This window comes from Cupressus sempervirens, chromosome 4 (assembly GCF_028749045.1).
Source record: "Cupressus sempervirens isolate cs-2001-9-10 chromosome 4, ASM2874904v1, whole genome shotgun sequence".
Lineage (NCBI taxonomy): Eukaryota > Viridiplantae > Streptophyta > Pinopsida > Cupressales > Cupressaceae > Cupressus > Cupressus sempervirens.
In genome coordinates, this window is record NC_143121.1 from 298,781,042 (window position 1) to 298,803,396 (window position 22,355).

Below are 22,355 nucleotides of genomic sequence, written 5' to 3' on the forward strand. Positions count from 1 at the left end.
ATTCTCCTTGACAATGTGAGTTCAACAACTAAAGTTCCATTTCATATGCATGATGCTATGTTGTGTCTTGCATATTTTTGATAGTTTAAAGAGGTCAAGATTGACCATCAGTATTTTTCCCAAAAGGAGATTCATGAAGTGCACTTTAGCACATATTCGCTTTGCATCTTGATGAGTTGGTTTCCCAAGTTTCAACTTAGAGGAGCAAGGTTTAATATTTTTTAAAGTGCAAACTTGATAGGGTTTCATAACAATGCTTGCATTTGTAGATGGAAGAAGTTTGAAGTGGTCAATGTTGTAGATTAAAATCTCCCACCTTCCACACTTCAAGCAAAAATATTTTGAAGAGTATTTCTAAGTATGTAAATTTCTTCTCAGTTCCTTGGATCCCATAATGTCATTTTAGTCATTGTTTAAGGGAAGAACCAAAAGATGTTTGCTTGACATAATGAACTTTAATAATGTTCGACCTCTTGTTCTCAATTCAAGTACACATAGAGATTGGGCTAATGCAAATCCGAAAGAGAAAAAAATTATGACATAAAATATTTTAATTCGGACCCTTAAGTTGCAAAATGTGTCAAAGACAAATTTAATCTACGAATGTTAAGTTTAAGTTATTATGCATATAATTTATGGATCTAAATAATAATATAATGACATTTTATTAAAATGGGTGTTAGATTAAAGTGTTTTCAAAGTTACCTCATAATAGTTTAAAATACACTGGCACATTTGCCTATGTGTAAAGAAATCGCTCATATCAATCCATCGTATCTTCCGAATGCTCGTCCCAACGTCGTCCCATCGTATCTGATAAATTAGGGAAAAATTTGCTATAATAATATTTCTATTTAAACCCAATCCCTCTTCCTCCACAAACACATTATTTCTAAAGCTACACTGTTTGCCGTTTGTCACTGCCGAGTCTCAAGCTTGATCATTGCTTTTCATATATATTACCTGTTGACCTTTGTTTGTTCATTTTCTCTCCCAAAACCCCCATTTCGGACTGAACAAATCCATTCTTGCTCTGCCTACTTTAGGTACTAGCCGTATATTTGCTCCATTCATTTTTCCTGTGTTACAAATGGCATATTATCGTGTAAATCCCTCCAAAATTTTGTGCAGTTCATGCGGTCTACATTTAGGGAGTTTTACGCCTAATTATTATGGAACACAATTTCATTACTGTGAGGAATGTGACAAAGCTCAGAAAATCCACCCTGATTGTGAGTTCTTGCAAAATTGGGACGAAGATATATTTCAAGAAGATTTCGCAGATTTCACATTGGAAGGAAGCGATGGAGGAATCGTGAGGGCGCATAAAGCCGTTCTGGTATTTTAGAAACCCTCGCTGTTTAAAAACCCCAACTTTTGCTCTTTTAAATGTTATATTTAAATGTGACTTTTTTGCAGGCAGGGAAGTCCAAAGTTTTCAAGGCGATGCTGAGAGCAGGAATGTCCGAGTCTGTGAACGGCAAAGTGAAAATATCAGATATGACAGCCGGAGAGTTAAAACCGCTAAATGATTTTCTGTATTCGGGCAAAGTAAATCAAGCAAGCTTGGAATGCCATGGAGTCGCTCTTTACAGAGCTTCTGTTAAATATGATCTGCCTCTTTTGACGGCAATTTGTGAGAGATTTCTGGAAAGTAACGCGGCTAAAGATGTTCGTGGGGTTTTCGAGCTTGCTGTAGATTATAAGGTGAAGAAATTTCAGGAAGCTGTGTTGCCGTTTATTTTCAGTGAAGGGTTTGTTGAAAGAAATCGTCCTGTTTTAGTGATGAAAACACTGCGAGCGGCTTCAAAGTTCGAATGCTTTGCCGCGTATCGAGAGAAGAATTTGAAAACGATTCCTTCGCTTATGGAGACCGCCTTCTATCGAGCAGCAGGTACACCCCCAAATAGAAGTATCTTTGTTTTTTCCTTTTCATTTTTAGTGCATCTTCTTTTAATCTATGAATTGATTCTTGAAAAGAAAACACACATGCTTTTCTGTTTTGGTGCGTAGAGTATTGTGACGGCCTACAAAAAGAAGTCGAAGAGCCAAATGAAATGGTGTGGGTAAGTTATTGACAACTTTATACAGTCTTTTTTGATTAAGTAAATATTTGGGTTGTTTTGGAATTATTTATTTATTTATTATTATTTTTAATCTATATATTACATTTCATCTCATGGTTTGTACTATATGGTAGAGTAGTAATAAAGAAAAAAATTAAAATTAGAGTAGAATTTTAATTAAGAAAAATATATATATATCAAAATTAAATAAATAAATATAAAGATGTCATTATATATGATTGTAATCTTGTAAATCATTAAAGTTAGGAACATAAATAATAATAAAGGATTTAGAAAATAAAATGTTTGTTGGAGTTGTTCAAATTAAAGATCATTCATTGTTTGTTAGAAGATCATTATGATCTCGAAAACCAAGAACATAAGGGGGCAAGTATTTTGTAGGAGTGCTTTACCACTACGCTGTTGGACAAACTTATTGAAAAAGGAAAAAAATAAAAATGGTTACTAATATTTCTTGCCTACTATGCTAACATTCATCACATGTAGTTTGAAAGATTTATCAAGTGGTTCTCCCCTTAAGCCATCCTTTTAGGAACCCTTAAGGCATTTGAACTCTTGTGACCACTTAAGCTCTCATTTTACCTAAGAACTTAAACCATTAACTATATTTACATTTATTTAATGTGACCACACAATACATACTTGGATCTCATTCATGACCTGTAGTTTAAAAAATTGATCAATTGCTCTCCTTTTGAGCCATCCTATTTGGACACCTTAAGCGAGTTCATTTTACCTAGGACTTTAAACCATATATCCTAATCATATATATAATGTGATTGCATTCATACATAGTTTAATGACACTCCTCACATACATCGAGAGATTAGTCATCTTATTAGGACCTCCTTATTTAACCCAACTCTTAAAATTATATCTATCTCCTGATTGATCAAGTACTTATACTCCTAAACCATTTTATTAGGATTGCTCTAAACATAATTTCTTATGACCCTTAACCTCTCATTTTATCTAGTATCTTGTTGGTAAAATGATTTGTCACTATGAAATCATTGCTAAAATTGACCTTATTTTCTTTATAAATACAGATGGAGAGTTAAATATGATCACTGACAAATTACAAATTAGATATAAGATTCGATACATAAATGAACTGTATTCAATATTTTATTCTAAGTCTAGGCATGACTTATACCATCCTTTGTAGTAGTTGTAGCAGCCAAGATGCATAGCACAACAGAGAACCTTGGTATGAAAGAAGGTATCATAACCTCTTAAGCATAATACATGATATTCCAAACTACAACCATCATAACTTAAGCAGACCTTTCAAAAGTTTCTGAAAGCTAAAAGATGTCAAAAACCCATCGCACAAGATCATAAGATTGCCATTCTAAGAAGTTTGAACACATCCTTCAATCTTCTCACCCACAACAACAATATCATAGCATTCTTCAAGTATTTATAGCTCGAAGGTGTTCCATTTATTCAATTTTTGAGAGATTCCATGCAAATTCATTTGTGCACATTTTGGAATTGTTTTACAATAGGGTGGGTTGCCAGCCATTCCACATTTTAAGTATATGCAATCCTTGAGACAACATCTCTTTGAGGTGTTCCTTTCCAAATGGGTGGACACTTAGAATTTTCCATGTAAATCAACTTGGGAATTATAGTTGACTAGCTTCATTTCTTTATGCAATGGACGTTCGAGAATTATCTTTTACATTTGTTGAAATATTACAAGAGGCTAATTATCATCCACATATTTTTTTGCATATATTGTAGTCACTGTATTCCACGACACACTATCATCTTGAAGCTATCAATCCACTTCACTAACTGATAAATTTTAAACACTTGATTGCCAAATCCATTTCGTGTATTTTCTACAATCATTCCATTTTATAAATTTATAAACAATTACGTTCTTTTACATAGCTCTCGTCCTTGGGGCAGACAGTTAAGGATCTTGGAAATTTGGCGACCACTCTGAGGTTTACTCCTACCATTTACATTTTGTTGTAAAATTTTTAGGTCTATTCAACAAATCCATTTTCTTAACCGACATGGATATCTGAAAAGCAATTACTTCATGAGTACTATTTAATGAATTTCGATAATCTACATTAAATCTATATCATATCAAAGATCCAAAATGTGACCAACGCTTGCAGACCTATCATATATCGGAGATCTCATTGTTGTTGGAATGTCTTCATGTTAGTTATAATAACCAACTCTCTTATTTTGGGTCTTTTTATTATTATAAAAAATCAACTTTTTCTCAAGAATTCCGTTTGGGCCCATTTGGTTATTGGAATAGGAATAGGAAATTTGGAATGCTTTTCTACTTTCTGTTTGGTTCATCAATTGAAATAGGGAATATGAATATATATTCCCATTTTGCCTCTAAAATGAGCTTATACCCATTCCAATTCCCAATATACACTCCTATTCTCCATTCCTATGCCTGCAACAAAACTTATCTCAAGAATTGAATTCTTCTTTGAATTAGGGTTACATAGTTGAAATAACTACCTATTTTAACTTATAGGACTTCATCGAATTCCCTTTTGGAGTTTGAGGGGCTTTTTGGCAAACCTTAACAACTTTCATATTCTTTCAGTGATCCTTTCCTTTTGAAAATTATTTGCTTCTGGCAACATTGAAATTAAAAACAATTTCAACAACCTTGATGCCGATAAGTAATATAACTTTGGTTTGATTGCAACATTATCTGGTTTCAAAGAAAATTCTTAAACTTTACTTTCATATGAGTCATATGAGTTTGAGTTTAAATAAATCTTTCCATCAAACCCTTGTCCCCTCCTCTTTGATGATATATTTATCTTGCATAATGTTCTCTTTGTGTTGACCATTGGTCAAAGAATGTCTCCCTATGGTAGTTGAGGGGTAAATTGGGAATATTAGCAGCCAATTAGTATGGACGAAATTACCATTGGCTACTCTTGTCCACAACTTTATCACTCAAGTACCACATAAACTTGATACATAGGTATTTAATAGGTGTTCAAAACCACATAAACTTGGTACATAGGTATTTAATAGATGTTCAAAATCCAATTGTGTTATAGATATGAAATGGAATGAAAATTTATGAAAATCATATAGAGGATTGTGGATAGAATGATTAAAATTTTATCCATTACAATTCAGCTTAAATATATTACAATTTAATGTTATAAATATCATGAAGTTCAATGCTTTTAAATGTTCCAACTCTCATATTTTCCCTCCTTTACTTTGTATGACTCTTTATATTTCCATGTTTATTCTTAGAATTCTGTTCTTTGAACTAAGCAAATCCTGGAATGCTTTTCTGCATTTTCGATCAGTTTTTTCTTTAAATCTTTTACAACTACTATTTTAATTCTTTGTTTCATTTTTAAATGTCAAATCAACATACAAAATTTGCCCAAAAAATAAAATTTCAAAAAAAGGGTAATCGTTTTGAAAATGTCAAATCAACATGCAAAATCTGCCCAAAAAACAAAATTTTAAATTTTTAGAAATGATACCCATTTCTAAAAAATACAATTTTTTTATGTTTTCAAAAATAGGTACCCTTTTTTGAAAGAAAAAAATGGGTACCCGATTTTAAAAAAAATGGGTGTCCATTTTTTTAAATTTAGGATCGAGTACCCGAGCCCAAAATGTGTACCCATTTTTTAAAAATGGGTGCCCATTTCTAAAGGAACACAATCTCAATTTGTGGACTTCTATGTAATTGAGACCCAACTCCTTGCTTCTACCCTTTACTTGAACAACATCCAGTTCAAAGTGGGGAGGTCTTTAGTTCAAGTGTTAGAGTGGTATTTTGAACAATATGGATCCAAATGTGGGTTATTATGTGAATCACAGAGGGGAATAAGCTAGATTATATTTTACACAGTATGGATTTGAAGGTGAGCTTGGAATTACCTTAGTTTTTGCCTCTATGTAGTGGGGGCCCACCATGACTACTCATTCCTAACCAATATTCTATGAGTCAAAAATAGCAATTAATAATATAGCACCAAGAATATGTGTTTCTGTTATAGTGTTAGTAGATGCCACAACTTTATCAAAATGAGAATAACCATTTTGCATATGAAAATTTAAGAAGAATTGTCATATGTGAATATATAGCTCTTTATAAGGAGAATATAAGTAGATTCATCACATGAAAATAACCCATTATGTGAAGGAATACCTTTATATTCCAAGCTCTACTCATTCTCTCTATTTAAAGGATGGTAATTAAAAATGATGAATAACAACTAGTCAATTCATTCACTCATTAGTCATATAACTCAATAAGGAGTCATCCTCCACAACAGATTGAAGAGATTGTGGTAGGTTATATAGACTAGATAGTTAATATTTGTCATGGCCAAATCAATACTTAGAGTGAAAGTTGTATCTGCCAAAGCTTTCTCCTCCTTTAAGATTGAAAGCAGTGGCATGCAAAGTATAACATGGTCAATAATTTAATCCAATGTCTTTTTATTTATGGATAAATATGAGAGTTCTTCAATATGAAGAAAATAGATTGCATAATCAAGTTGCAAGGAAATAAGAATGGAAGAAAAGGTAACTTGGTATCTTTTGCAAATATTTTTGAGGTGATACCTTCATTCTTTGTAGTAGAATTGAGAAAAGCCAATGGAGATACAATATAATATGAAAATTTATGTAATCAATAGCTTAAACCTATTCTCAAATATATTATATGGGTTTGGTAAGATGATGATCATACTTTGGGACTTGGGTCATTCTTAAAGAAGAAGCTAAAATTATTAAGTCAAATTTGAAGAAACTAGATTGCTAAATCAAGATGTTGGGATAAATGGTTTCTACATTTGAAACTATAAAAATAAATATCCAAAATCATTAATCCTTGTGAATAATCATTTTCTCATCATAAAAAGTTATAGTGAGAATGTGATAATAAAATTCACATGCCCAATTCTATTAATTTTAAAAAAAAATTAACTCATCCACAATTTCAAAAAAACTGATGACCATTATCTATATAGATTATAATTTAGGTACCAAATACTACATACCTCACTTCATATTTTGATGCAATCCTAGTAAACTTGTTTGGATTCTATTTGAAAAGCACAATTCATTTATCACCATCAACAAGCACTGGAGAAACAAACTCAAACGTTAGAAAACTACCATAATTAGAAAAGTTGACATAAATTTCAGATTAAAACAATTGAATAAGTTCTAGAATATTTATACACTTAACCATTTCTTTTTCAGGTCATCCTTAAATTGGTCTCCATGTCTCCATATTGCAAAGACATTAGTCCATAGAGTGTCCAAGCTATAGGGGTCTACCAATAGTACCATCTCCCCCATAGAGGAATCATCTATCAAATTGCAGGTGCCCACCTACTTGTTAGATTCTTAATCAAGAATACATGTGCAATTGCATTCTATATGCATGGACAATAGGCATAGATGAAAAAATGCATCATGTTACATTTATTTATTAGGTATATTAAGTTTTTAAAATTATAAACCATCATGAACATTAGAACTCTAGCTGTTATGGACAAGCAAGGCAACACATAGAAAGTCTTGATTTGCTTGTATGCTGAGGACATTACTCTTTCCTATAAGAGTCAAAGTTACAATGTTCATGATGGTCTATAACTTAAAATACTTGATTAAAGAACTCTAAAAAAAATTACAAACTTGTTACATTTTTTGAGCTCCACATGATTTCATATGCATATGAATTGAGACTACATATTAAATTATGGCCTCCTTTTGCATTTCCTATAATCAAGAGATTCAAATAGTTAGGTGTTGTGCAATCACAGGTTAATATTGAGCTTCAATTGATTTTGAGAATAGTTTAATATTCTCTACTAATTAGGGTCAACCACATGAAGGTGGAAGCTCATTCCCTCCCCCCCTCCCCACATCTAAATTCCCCATTAACATCTAAAATATTTAAGAAAGGATCAATCTTTAAAGTACCTAGAAGTTGGGCTACTCTTAGGGGACATCCATCTTCATTTCTCACGAGCAATTCATCACAATTATTTAGTGTTCATGTACATCTAACACTGGTACATCTAGGAATGTTCTCATCGCCACCTACATAAAATGAATCCAATATTCCAAAATGCCCTCTAAGAAATAATAGTTCAAACACATGTAAAATGAGAGAGAAAAAGAGGAATCTACTTACCAATAGGAGTTTCCTTCATATCTGTGGCCATGCTATGTGTTGACTGAGCTTTATTGTTTTATTGTGGCCATACATGCACACATACATACGTATATAAATACATACATACATACATATACACATACATATATACATACATGCATACATATATGCGTACATACATATATACATGCATACATACACACACACACACACACACACATCTGCATATGCAATTTTATCACCTTGGAAAACTGTATTTGATTGTGTTAGCTGGGAAAAGCTGATTGTTCATTTTATTGTACCTAATCTGATGACAATTCTACAAGAATTTGTAATCAACACAGCTAATCAACAACTGGACCAATTTGATTGGGTTGTGGCTTATTTCTCTCTAAAAAAATATATATATTTTTTGTATAATTTCTTGCAAACTCTACCCATTATCCTGGTCTACATTATTTTTGTGCAAGATCTTGACCAATCTTGAAAACTTGAATTTTGAAATGAAAGCTATCGGGGAAGTCTTTGAAACATATGCACAAGAACATGACATCCATTTTTTCCCTAAAGTGGGATGTACACATGATGGTCTTCAAGTTTATGGCTTTGAAACTATCAATATCTATCGAGATTCTATAAAATAACAAGTTCTTGCACAATCTGGAGATAGATGGGTGATTGCATCATTGTAGTAGCTAGTTGAGATGCATCGTAATTGAATGAGAGAGATTCTATGGCAATATACTAGAAGGAGAAGGGGCAGCTTTAGAAAGAGATTGCACAATAGAAACAACAACTAGACCACATAAAGGATATTATGGGATAACAAGATAGAATCCAGAAAAGTGTTGTAGTAGATACTATGACATTGGAATCAATTGCAAGTGTAGATCTCCACACTCCACACTCTTTCAAAACTTCTCTATACCCTTGTTCGGAGCTCTCCACAATCGATCAAAAAGGAATGATTAATGTCATGTTTCTTTTTTTTGTTTATAATCATGCTGACATCATAATTATGACACCATCATTATTGTGATGAAATTAGGGACAATTGCATAAAAAAATGAAAATCACCACAAATTACACTTTCATTGCAAATTTTCATCACAATTTGACCCCAACTGTTGTAGTGACATTACAATTTTATGAGCTTAATTGACTCATGAGCCTAAAGTAGGTAATCTAGGCGTGTAGAGAGGGGAATTGCTTGCAATGGGGCCAGGGCCCTAAGTGCTTACTAGGGTAACTCATTGCAAGTTACTTGTAACTAAGTGATAGCATAAAATATTAATGAGGTTTAAATGAACTAAAAAGATAAATGCCCATTGTCCATTCCTTAAGTGCTTGCATAGGCTAGGATGAAAGTGTGAGGATGCATGATTGAGGTCTTGCATAGTTAGCTAACCTTGTCTATATGAAAGGTTATTAATGCTACACCGAGTCACACAATCAGTAATCACACTTAGTCATCTTCTAAGGCATTGTTGATTAAATATTAAATATTTTTAATTTATTTATGTTATCCCCTAATCAATTAATTTCATTAATTGAATATAGTTCAATTAATAATCAAACAAGAACCAATAGTCTAATTTATTAATCAAACCTCCCCTCCTCTAGTATTAAATTAAATAAATTGCATAAGCTATTTTATATAATTTCAAATATCTCCTTCTATTTAACTAATTCAATTAATTAAATGCCTCAACCACAAACTAACCCTCAACCCAGTAGTTAGCCTAACCTAACTCATGCACCAACAATTACTTTTTAAATTAAATAATTCACTTTATTTAATTAACTCCGCCACCTACCATTTTTAATAACAAATCCATCCACTAGCCACATCACTCCTCTTAATTGAGCCATATCACCATCTTAACTAAGCAACAACACCCCCTTATCCATGTCTAATTATCTCTCTTGATCACTTGAACAAATCAAGGCACGCTTTAAGTCTTCCTAACTCAAAACCCAAGTCCACTCTCATGTCACATCTCCCTCTCCCACAGAAGAACACTAAAGTATATTTCAGATCTCCTTCAGCTAACTATCCATTCATAAATCATACCCCCTCATACTCATTCTGATTCTCCTTGCAGTCATTAAATAATCCTTTTTATGAAGTAAAATTAACATGCATTCCTTAAGGGAAAGAAATAAATATGAAATAAAAAGGTTAAAAAGGGGGCACAAAGTAGGTAGGACCCACTTGGAGACAAAGTATCCAATGAGATAAATGGGTAAAAAATGAAATATAGTTGGTGGATTTCCACCAATAGGAAGAGACTTGCATTTTCATAGATTTGTCCAATGAAAATTATAATAGACATGTGCATGATTTCTAAGATATACATTTTTCTATATAGTGTAAAATATGTAAAATGGGGGATTTTATTTAAATGAAAAGCTCAACCATTTTGAAAGGTATGTTGGGGATTATAAAATGAATAAAATAATAAAAGGGGAGAGGGTAAAAGCTTATCATATAAGAGGTTATTTTACCAAACATAAACATCTTTCATGGCTTCTTTGTGACAATTAGAGGCTTCATTTTGCAAATCTATCATCTATGTATTTGACAAATTTGGAAAGGATAATTTTGTAATTTTTATTGCAAACATTTGATGGACATTTTAGAAAAGGGCTTTAGAGAATATTGGTTTTCCTCTAGAAATGGTTTTTCTTATACATATGGAAATATTTTGATGAGTTTTTTATTGCAACTAATGTGATTTGACTTTTAGCTTAGGGGGGATGAAAGAAGAGGGTTACTTTGCTACAAGTGGAGGAGAATCATGAGGACATTTTGGCACTTTAAGAAAAAAATGGGATTCCCTTCTCTTCTACTTATTAGATTATTTCTTCTCATTCTACAGAGTTGGTTACAACTAGTTGGACAAGTTTCCACCATTTTTAGCATTTTCTCGCATTTGATCAGCATTGTAAAGTCTCATAGAGAAAAATAATGAAATATGTGTTTAATCAATATTGTGGGGTCTTGTTTCTTTAAATTGTATGTTTTTGGATGACAAGGATCTAGCTTATGATTTTCATTAATAATATGTATTCATTTTTAGATCTCTCTATTATAAGATTCTATTAAGTTTCAAATGAATAAATCTAGTATTTTTTCATTTGGTGTCTCGTTATGAGATATATGTTTTCTCTATTTGTGCTTTGATTCATGGAACTAACTAAATCTTTACTGAAGAGCATAGATTGATATGAATTTTACATTGATTTTGATAAAAAGGTCGAGATATGAATACTAACAAAGAATCTTGTAATGCAACATGTCTTAGATATAATGCTATTCCTTGAATTTATATTATGCAAAATAGTTAAATTCTCATGATCCCATTGCCCAAAGAGGACAAGGCATTGAGCACAACTAGGAACTTGCATTTCTTGTTGTTTTATACATATTTCTTATGAAAAATTTCAAATATCAAAATCTATTACCCTTTCTATTTGTACTTGTAGGTTGTGAGTTTCACATCTAATGCTCCTTGAGAATGTGAATTCAACAACTAATTAGCCATCATTTTGGTAACTCCCTTCATGATTAACATCTTGATCTATTTATGTATTATAACCTGTGCTTCAACACTAGATATATTACGTGAATTCAAAGTCTATCAGCCTAGGTCTTCCAAAGGTTGAAGTGTAGAAGGAAGTGGTGCCTTGTTAGTTGGTCTAGGTTCTAAGCATATGTGTTGATCATGAGTTTTAGCTAGTCCTTGGATGTATTTTTGTTTTAGCTTCCTAGTAGCTAAATTGTGTCAAACAAGGAACCAGCACATGCAATAACAAATTATGAGTGTTAGTAAACTTAGCATATTGACACACAAAAATAAAAATGAAGTTCTATCAATAGTATCACATGTAACTAGTAGTAGAAATTAATTAAATTCATTGTAAAGTCTCATAGAGAAGAATGATGAAATATGTGTTGAGTCTTTGTAGGGTTTTGTATTTGAGTTGTGTGTGTTTGTATGACAAAGATAGCTTGTGGTTTTCATGAATAATACATTTAGTTTTAAATCTCTCCATTGTAAGATTCTATCAAATTTTAAATGAATAAATCAAGTAATTTTCTAATTGGTGTCTTGTTATGAGATACATATGTTCTCTGTTTGTGCTTTAATTTAAGGAATCAACTAAATGCTTAATGGTGAACATAGATTGATACGACTCTTACATGGATTTGGGTAAGAAGGATGATAAATGAATATTGGTAAAAGAATGTTGCAAGACAACATGTCTTAAATCTAATGGTATTTCTTGAAGTTTTGTTATGCAAAATATTTTACTTCTCATGATTCCCTTTTCCAAAGAGGATAAGGCATTGATCACAACAAGGAGCTTGCATTTCTTGTTGTTTCATGTACATGGTTCTTGAAAGCATATACCATGAGCTATTGTTCACTTTATAGAGCATTTATGCCAACATATCAAGTTTCCAGCCAAACTTACTTTGCTACACCCATCTTCACCATCACTAGAATGCACAAAAAGGTTATGTAGCTAAATCTTTTCACAAATCAATTCAGCTATCAATAAAATTATGTTTGGTACTATTGACACCTTCAAATTCAAAAGGAATTTGGATTGACCACATAAAAATTTGACTAAGGCATAAAAGTGTATCATAAAAGATTGACTAAGGCATAAAAGTGTATCCTTGAAAGTTATTTTAAATGACCCAATTGAGATGTTTACATCTTATGATTGGTTGGTTACCATGAGAAAGTAAGTGTTCACCCATGTTTTGGACATGGAAGAAGACTTTTGTGTTAGTTTCTAGCTTCACATGATTTCATTTGCTAGGTTTTTCAAGTCAAATTTGTTTGTGTATTTTTTAGATTTGCTAATAGTCCAATGCAAAAATTATTGAGGGCTGACTTTGAAGATTAATAATAGTTAATCAATAAGCCATCAATACAAGATAACTATTGCTCTGCATTCTCAAAGTGGTTGGATGTAAATTTTGAAGCCTTTAGGAGATTTTTTTGATGTTTTTTAAAGTTCCATTTCATATGCATGATGCTATGTTGTGACTTGCATATTTTTTATAGTTTAAAGAGGTCAAGATTAACGATCAATATTTTTCCCAAAAGGAGATTCATGAAGTGCACTTTAGCACATATTCGCTTTGCATCTCGATGAGTTGGTTTCCCAAGTTTCAACTTAGAGGAGCAAGGTTTAATATTTTTTAAAGTGCAAAGTTGATAGGGTTTCATAACAATGCTTGCATTTGTAGATGGAAGAAGTTTGAAGTGATCAATGTTGTAGATTAAAATCTCCCACCTTCCACACTTCAAGCAAAAATATTTTGAAGAGTATTTCTAAGTATGTAAATTTCTTCTCAGTTACTTGGATCCCATAATGTCATTTTAGTCATTGTTTAAGGGAAGAACCAAAAGATGTTTGCTTGACATATTGATCTTTAACAATCTGCGACCTCTTGTTCTGAATTCAAGTACATATAGAGATTGGGCTAATGCCAATCCCAAAGAGAAAAAAAATTATCACAGAAAATATTTTAATTTGGGCCCTTAAGTTGCAAAACGTGCCAAAGACAAATTTAATCTACGATTGTTAAGTTTAAGTTATTATGCATATATAATTTATGGATCTATAGAATTTATGGATCTAAATAATAATATAATGGCATTTTATTAAAATGGGTGTTAGATTAAAGTGTTTTCAAAGTTACCTCATAATAGTTTAAAATACACTGGCACATTTGCCTACGTGTAAAGAAATCGATCATATCAATCCATCGTATCTTCCGAATGCTCGACGCTATAATAATATTTCTATTTAAACCCAATCCCTCTACAAACACATTATTTCTGAAGCTCCACTTTTTGCCGTTTGTCACTGCCGCTTCTCAAGCTTGATCATTACCTGTTGACCTCTGTTACTCTCCCTGCTTTAGGTACTCGCCGTAGATTTGCTCCATTCATTTTTCCTGTGTTACAAATGGCATTTTATCCTGTAAATCCCTCCAAAATTTTATGCATTTCATGCGGTCTACATTTAGGGAGTTTTACGCCTAATCATTATGGCGCAAAATTTCATTACTGTGAGGAATGTGACAAAGCTCAGAAAATCCACCCTGATTGTGAGTTCTTGCGAAATTGGGACGAAGATATATTTCAAGAAGATTTCGCAGATTTCACATTGGAAGGAAGCGATGGAGGAATCGTGAGGGCGCATAAAGCCGTTCTGGTATTTTAGAAACCCTCGCTGTTTAAAAACCCCAACTTTTGCTCTTTTAAATGTTATATTTAAAAGTGACTTTTTAGCAGGCAGGGAAGTCCAAAGTTTTCAAGGCGATGCTGAGAGCAGGAATGTCCGAGTCTGTGAACGGCAAAGTGAAAATATCAGATATGACAGCCGGAGAGTTAAAACCGCTAAATGATTTTCTGTATTCGGGCAAAGTAAATCAAGCAAGCTTGGAATGCCATGGAGTCGCTCTTTACAGAGCTTCTGTTAAATATGATCTGCCTCTTTTGACGGCAATTTGTGAGAGATTTCTGGAAAGTAACGCGGCTAAAGATGTTCGTGGGGTTTTCGAGCTTGCTGTAGATTATAAGGTGAAGAAATTTCAGGAAGCTGTGTTGCCGTTTATTTTCAGTGAAGGGTTTGTTGAAAGAAATCGTCCTGTTTTAGTGATGAAAACTCTGCGAGCGGCTTCAAAGTTCGAATGCTTTGCCGCGTACCGAAAGAAGAATCTGAAAACGATTCCTTCGCTTATGGAGACCGCCTTCTATCGAGCAGCAGGTACACCCCCAAACAGAAGTATCTATGTTTGTTTATTTTCTTTTTTAGGGTATCTTGTTTTAATCTTCGAATTGTTTCTTGAGAAGAAAATAAACATGCTCTCTGTTTTGGTGCTTAGAGTATTGTGAAAGCCTACAAAAAGAAGTCGAAGAGCCAAATGAATTGGTGTGGGTAAGTAGACAAATTACGGGTTCTAAACTCCTGTTTTTTTTTGGTTTTTTTTGGCGGGGGGAAGGAATGTGAAGTATATTTATGGTTGGAAAGGGAGGGGGTTTAGAAGTTATTTAATTGTGGTTACTCATATTTGTTGTGGTATAATGTGATCACATAATACATATTCTCATAACATTCATCATATGTAGTTTGATAGATTGATCAAGTGCCTCTCCCCTTAAGTCATCCATTTAGGAACCATCAAGGCCTTTGAACTCTTGTGACCACTTAAGCTCTCATTTTACCATAGGGTAGGTTGTCAGTGATTTCACATTGAAGTATATGCAATCTTTGAGATAACATCTCTTTGAGCTGTTCCTTTCCAAATGGGTGGACACTTAGAATTTTCCATGTAAATCAACTTGGGAATTATAACTGATTGGCTTCATTTCTTTATGCAATGGACGTCCAAGAATTACCTGTTACATTTGTTGAAATATTACAAGAGGTTAATTATCATCCACATTTTTTTGCATATATTGCAATCACTGCATTCCACGACACACTATCATCTTGAAGCCATACATCCACTTCACTAACTGATACATTTCAAACACTTAGCTTGCCAAATCCATTTCGTGTATTTTTTGCAATCATTTCATTTTATAAATGTATAAACAATTACATTTTGTTACATAGCTCTCGTCCTTGGGGCAGATAGTTAAGGATCTTGGAAATGTGGCGACTCTGAGCTTTACTCCTGCCATTTACATTTTGTTGTAGATTTTATAGATATGTTCAACAAATCCATTTTCTTAACTAACATGGATATCTGAAAAGCAATTCCTTCATGAGTACTATTTAATGAATGTCGATTTGCATTAAATCTATGTCATATCAGAGATCCAAAATGTGACCAACGCTTGTAGACCTATCATTTATCGAAGATCTCATTGTTGTTGGAATGTCTTCATGTTAGTTATACTAACCAACTCTCTTATTTTGGGTCTTTTTATTATTATAAAAAATCAACTTTTTCTCAAGAATTCATTTTGGGCCCATTTGGTTGTTGGAATAGGAATAGAAAATTTGGAATGCTTTTCTATTTTCCGTTTGGTTTGACAATTGAAATAGGGAATAGGAATATATATTCCCATTTTGCCTCTAAAATGAGCTTATACCCATTCCAATTCCCAATATACACTCCTATTGTCCATTCTTATGCCTGCAATGAAACTTATCTCAAGAATTGGATTCTTCTTTGAATTAGGGTTACATAGTTGAAATAACTACCTATTTTAACTTATAGGACTTCATCGAATTCCCTTTTGGAGTTTGAGGGGCTTTTTGGAAAACCTTAACAACTTTCATATTCTTTTGGCGATCCTTTCCTTTTGAAAATTATTTGCTTCTGGCAACATTGAAATTAAAAACTATTTCAACAACCTTGATGCCGATAAGTAATATGACTTTGGTTTGATTGCAACATTATCTGGTTTCAAAGAAAATTCTTAAACTTTACTTTCATATGAGTCATATGAATTTGAGTTTAAATAAATCTTTCCATCAAACCCTTGCACCCTCCTCTTTGATGATATATTTATCTTGAATAATGTTCTCTTTGTGTTGACCATTGGTCAAAGAATGCCTCCCTATGGTAGTTGAGGGGTAAACTTGGGAATATTAGCGGCCAATTAGTATGGACGAAATTACCATTGGCTACTCTTGTCCACAAACATATTACTCAAGTACCACATAAACTTGATACATAGGTATTTAATAGGTGTTCAAAACCACATAAACTTGTTACATAGGTATTTAATAGGTGTTCAAAATCCAATTGTGTTATAGATATGAAATGGAATGAAAATTTATGAAAATCATATAGAGTCTTGTGGACAGAATGATTAAAATTTTATCCATTACAATTCAGCTTAAATATATTACAATTTAATGTCAGAAATATCATGAAGTTCAATACTTCTAAATGTTCCATCTCTCATATTTTCCCTCCTTTACTTTGTATGACTCTTTATATTTCCATTTTTATTCTTAGAATTTTGTCCTTTGAACTAACCAAATCCTAGAATGCTTTTATGCATTTGTGATCATTTTTTTCTTTAAATCTTTTACAACTGCTATTTTAATTCTTTGTTTCATTTTAAAAAATTGCATATTAGCACTTATGTCCTTTTAGAAGCACATATTACTTGTTAAAGATGAAATTATTATTTCTCCTTTCAAATACAAAATATTTCATTATTCTTATGAAATCAGTTCTTACAGTCACTAACTTTTCTTTTATATTCACCATTTTGTAGGAAGGATAGTGAAGCGTCCAATTGAAACTAAGGGAAAAGGCAACATGTTGCCATTGTTGGGTCAATGTTGAAAAGCCCTAAATAATTTTCTTGGATGAAGAAAGTGATTTAAAAAAAAAAAAAAAATGGTGATTAAAGTAATGCTAGTATTTAATGGATGGAAACTTCTTTAAGATAGTTCATGATTAATAGATATGGTATGCATTAATGTGTCATTTTTCCTATCTATAGTGATAATTGGTCTTATTTTCTAAAGCTTATAATAGTTATAGATATTAACATGATGTATAAATGGTTGTAGGTATTTTAAATTTTTTAAATTTAAGGTTATTATTTTTATTTGACTAAACAAAAAAATAGAGGACAAAAATTAATCTACATAAGTTAATTGTTAGAAAGCTATGAAGTTTTTCTCAAAAGGAGTTACATTTTTTCAGTATTGGGCACATTTGTGTTATAGTTTGTGAGTTTTAATACTAGAGATCTTTGTACTAACAAAATTATAGTATAAATGTAATTTGAGTCAATTATTCAACAAATAATTTAAACTTTAAGTTGGGTTAGTTATCTCATCTATAAGAAAAGAGAGATAATTTCTATTAATAAAAAGTTTCAAATATTTTTGGTTTTTTAAATTGAACTATTTGCAAAAAGAGGCTATTTTAAATGTCTACATGTTGAAGTTGTCTTATTTGAGATGACTTCATCTGTAGATGTAGAATCAAACCATATTGTCTAAGATGCTTTTGATAATTTCTACAAAACAACCATTTTTGTTGTAAATCATCTTTATATTATGAAAGTTGTAGACAAAATTGTAGTAATGCAAGATGGTTGAGTTCTTAGTTGAGGAAAACACTTCTAGATGACGCAAAATCCAAATGAAAACTACAAAGTCCTCAAGCAATATAAGGACAAATGATTAAAATATAAAGAATTGAATGTAATGCACCTAAACCAATTGAAAGTTCAAGGGCTTGGGACCTTGAGAACATATCAAAATATTCTCATCAAATTAGGAGCTCTTCTTCTATGTAATTAACAAAAGGAAAGGTCAATTTTTTAAGATAATAATATGACCCCATGGTTGTAATGAATTGACAAGAATGGAAGAATGCTACATGGAAGTCCAAAGAAAACAATGATTTTTTGGTGGTGAATCTTTGCGAATTGGTGATTGTGTCTCTTTGGGAAATCATAAGTTGGTGAATGAAACCTACATATGGGGTCAACAACATTGCCAAGATATTAAATAATTTGGGTCCAAATCTTAGGATAATTACCCATTAGTTGAGACATAATTGGTCCCAAATCTAGATCCAACCGCTAATGTAATCTACATTTAGGACACAACTATTTTTAAACTTTTGCCAGCCTTTACTTATCATTTCTTGTTGGAAAATTTTATTTTGTCATTAGAAGAAGAAAATATTTTCCTTGGGGTTGAGAGTCGCCTAGAATTTTGCCAACACGTGTCTCCAACTACGCATGTTTAGCCAACTATTTAGTATTTTTGGATTTGGGACACATACCTTGATTTGTGAAAGAATTATAATTTATATCATAACGTTTAAGATTAGGCCCCAAATAGAGTTCAGGGCATTGATATTTCTTACATTGATTGTCTAGATTAATGCTTTTCACTAAAGCAATGATAACATGCGAAGTGACGATGACCAAGTTGGCAACAAAAAAGGGCACATTATTAATTGAATCTTAATGGATTGGAATACTACAAGTGTATTGTACAGTGTACACTTGCAATATGGGCTAAGGCCCATCTATGAGAGTAAATTTACCAAATAATCAAATAATCTCTCTATAACAACCAACAGATTAGATAACTATATTAATATTTTGTGCTATATGAATTAATTAATTTTTCTACATTTATTTATGTACCAAATTTGTTTTTAAATTTGCAATAACTATTATTAAATTTTGATTCAGAAAGGAAAATTTTCCCAATAGAAGATAGTTTGCTTCCCTACCTTGAACAAAGGAATTGCCCGTGATTATAAAAATTTTGTGCATATTAACATTTGAATTCGTCAGCAGTTTACATATTTTTTGGAGGAAAGGTTTCTTAAAAGTTATTCCTAGAAGAAAATAAGAATCTTATGTCCTTTCGTTAGGGACAAGAAAATTCATAAATGATTTAATCAAATGGGGTTTGTCTCTTCTAGCTGTTGCATATATATGAATGTTGCATACCCCCAATGCCTAGTACTCAATAAAATATGGTAAATAGGCATCATAAATAGTTTGGACTTCTTTTCAAGCTTTCCCTAGGATTCAACCAATTGAAAAAGGTGAGGAATATAAACCAATAACCTAAATACATAAGATATAATTATTTATAATGAGTAGATCAACTAGAAATTCAACAAAAATGTTTTAAATGCAGTAATCTTGCTAAGAAATCTTCAAATATTTATTGTCTTGATATATAGAAAGGGGATAGAAATAAACATTAAAATAATTTGACTAGAAATCGATTTCTTTTTGTAGGAGGTGTGGATCTTAAGAGTTCTACAAGTTTAGTGCATAAAATATTCACAAGATGAGCATTAGTGCACTCCACTTTCAGTTTCTTAGATTGAAATGCATTAAAATCTCTAGTTGATTTGATGGATCTTGTTTTGTGTTCCACCTCTTAACCTTAAAAAAGAGAGTAATTCAGTGCTTCTCTTAGGTTATTTACTCTTTGAGTATTGTGCACCCAAAGAGACCTATCCTTATAAGTTTTTCTTTTAGGTGTTGCGTCATCTCTTTCATGCTTACCTAATATTTTTAAGTTTGGATCAATTGTATCATCTTAAAATGGAAACACTTTCATGTTAAGAGTGTTTATCTTTGCGAGTAAGTGGTTTGGGGTCATGTCAAACACCTTGATTTGAGACATCTTACATACATTTCTACATACATTTGGAGCATCTATACTTGTGGATTCAAGGATTCAAATCCTTCACAAGGATTTCCACATAAGCAAGGTGAATAGTTCCAATTACTTTGTTTATGCATGTTACGATTTTAATTATATTTCAAGGTTAATTCAAAATTGGGGTTAGACTAAGGCAAACTCTCCATCCAAAAAAAAAAACCATTTTTCTTACAAATACAGGTGTGGAACAATGAAGTGGAGATTAGATTTGGATACCCTTTTTGTCGAACTTGCAAGATCCATGAACAAATTTTTTGTCAGAGTAGTGTAGGTCAAGGTTGACTTCTAAGGGTATAATTTTTCCTCGAGCTAAGATTGTGCCCTGCCAATAGGTTCAAGGTTGACCTCCCTTCAACCTTCAAAAAGATAGAAGATTTCTAGGTTTTCTCCATCTCAACATTTCCAATCCAAAACAAGTTGTAGAATTCTCCAAAATTGTACATAGACATCAGAAATCAGTGTTTTCCAAATTCAAGGTTAGGATTTGTCTTTCATATAATTCAAGATTTAAGCACATACTCTCCCAAATAGAAAGATCAATTGAATCCCTTTGCACCCTTTTAGATCCATCACTTGATGCATTTTTGCATCGATCACTTCCTTGTGCTTAATCAATTTGGATCATTCCTTTTGGAAATTAGGGTTGAGAAGAGGTTTCCTTTTTCTTTTTATTCATTTTGGTGAACTCGAAATGCTTACCCTCTTTTTTTTTTGTGGAATTAGATGACATATTGTTCTTTGCATTGTTATATTTTCTTTCATTTCATTAGGTATTTTCTTTCATTAAGACTAGATTTAGTTTATGCTCTTGCATTTTAAAATTCAAAAATACAAAAATATTTTTCTTTTATGTTTTCTTATTTTAGTTCATTTTCCTTGTATTGGTTTATGAGCTTTCTTACTTCTAGTCCTACTTCTAATCTTAGGGTTAGAGGCAGTCGTAGACTTATGGGTACTTTTGTGCCTGAGTTTTCTTCTCCTTTTCTTAAGATTCTGGATGAGACTTTGATTCTTCCTAATTCTAATCCTATGATGGAGAAACACTCTTCTCACTCATCTCATGATGAGGATGATGCTTTAAGAGTTCTTCCTGAACAAGTCCAAAAACTTTCGATATTTCAATAATATGGGTAATTTGATTCTTCAAGAAAACCATAATCAATATTCTCAAGCTATAAAGGCTCTTAAGAAAGTTCTTCATGATACTGACCAAGATGTTAATCTCTTGTGTGGTATTACTCACCTTGTGCATTCCAATGTTGAACCCTTAGCTCAAGAAGCTCAAGATTTAGGGTTGACTTCTCCTGTCACTAGTGTAGAACCTTCTTCTATTCCTTTCCCTAGCGTTCCTACCTATACTCCTTCAATTCATTCATTCATTGATGCCTTATTCTATTCATTCATTTGCTCAACTTGCTAATGCTCTTATTCAACAATTTCAAAACAACATAGGCTCACTAGTGTCTTTGATTGATTTGATGCATTGTAAACAAAATCCTATGGAAAACTTGACTAAATTTTTGGTAGATTTAATCATTTGCATGCTCAAATTTCCTATCTTGTTCTTGATATTGATATTCAACATATGTTTCTTTCAAAATTTCAAAAGAATATTAGAGATAAGATTCTGCTTATTGAGATTACTTCTTTTCAACAAATTTGTGCAATGCTTCATCATTGCCAATTACAAGTGAGTCAATTTGAGAGCAACACTCCAATGGCTCCTATTTTTGTTGATAAAAGTGATGCTGGTCCTAATCCAAATAAAGATAAAAAATTCAACAACTATGTCAAGGTAAATAAACAAGCAATTGCAGTTGTTGATCAAGTTGTTGTTGCATCTCATAATGTCACTTTTGCATCCATTTCTTTTTATTAAATCATACCTTTAC

The 22,355-nt window shown here is 32.1% G+C and overlaps 2 protein-coding genes across 4 annotated transcripts; both read left to right on the forward strand.

Annotated features, from left to right (window-relative positions):
• Positions 1 to 871: 871 nt before the first annotated feature.
• On the forward strand, positions 872 to 11,329 carry LOC149561193 (BTB/POZ domain-containing protein At1g01640-like). 2 transcript variants are annotated; one of them, XM_089823759.1, is made up of 4 exons: positions 872 to 1,339; positions 1,420 to 1,894; positions 2,014 to 2,066; positions 10,998 to 11,329. In XM_089823759.1, exons 1-4 carry the CDS (start codon positions 1,091 to 1,093, stop codon positions 11,217 to 11,219), a joined length of 999 nt encoding a protein of 332 aa, XP_089679885.1. In that variant the 5' UTR covers positions 872 to 1,090; the 3' UTR covers positions 11,220 to 11,329. The 2 variants fall into 2 exon arrangements, with proteins under 2 accessions (XP_089679885.1, XP_089679886.1); XM_089823760.1 differs by having other exon boundaries at positions 11,003 to 11,134.
• Positions 11,330 to 14,110: 2,781 nt separating this feature from the next.
• On the forward strand, positions 14,111 to 17,734 carry LOC149561194 (BTB/POZ domain-containing protein At1g01640-like). 2 transcript variants are annotated; one of them, XM_089823762.1, is made up of 4 exons: positions 14,111 to 14,490; positions 14,571 to 15,045; positions 15,164 to 15,216; positions 17,520 to 17,734. In XM_089823762.1, the coding sequence occupies exons 1-4, from the start codon at positions 14,242 to 14,244 to the stop codon at positions 17,526 to 17,528; spliced, it is 786 nt and encodes a 261-aa protein (XP_089679888.1). In that variant the 5' UTR covers positions 14,111 to 14,241; the 3' UTR covers positions 17,529 to 17,734. The 2 variants fall into 2 exon arrangements, with proteins under 2 accessions (XP_089679888.1, XP_089679887.1); XM_089823761.1 differs by lacking the exon at positions 15,164 to 15,216.
• The last annotated feature ends 4,621 nt before the right edge of the window (positions 17,735 to 22,355 follow it).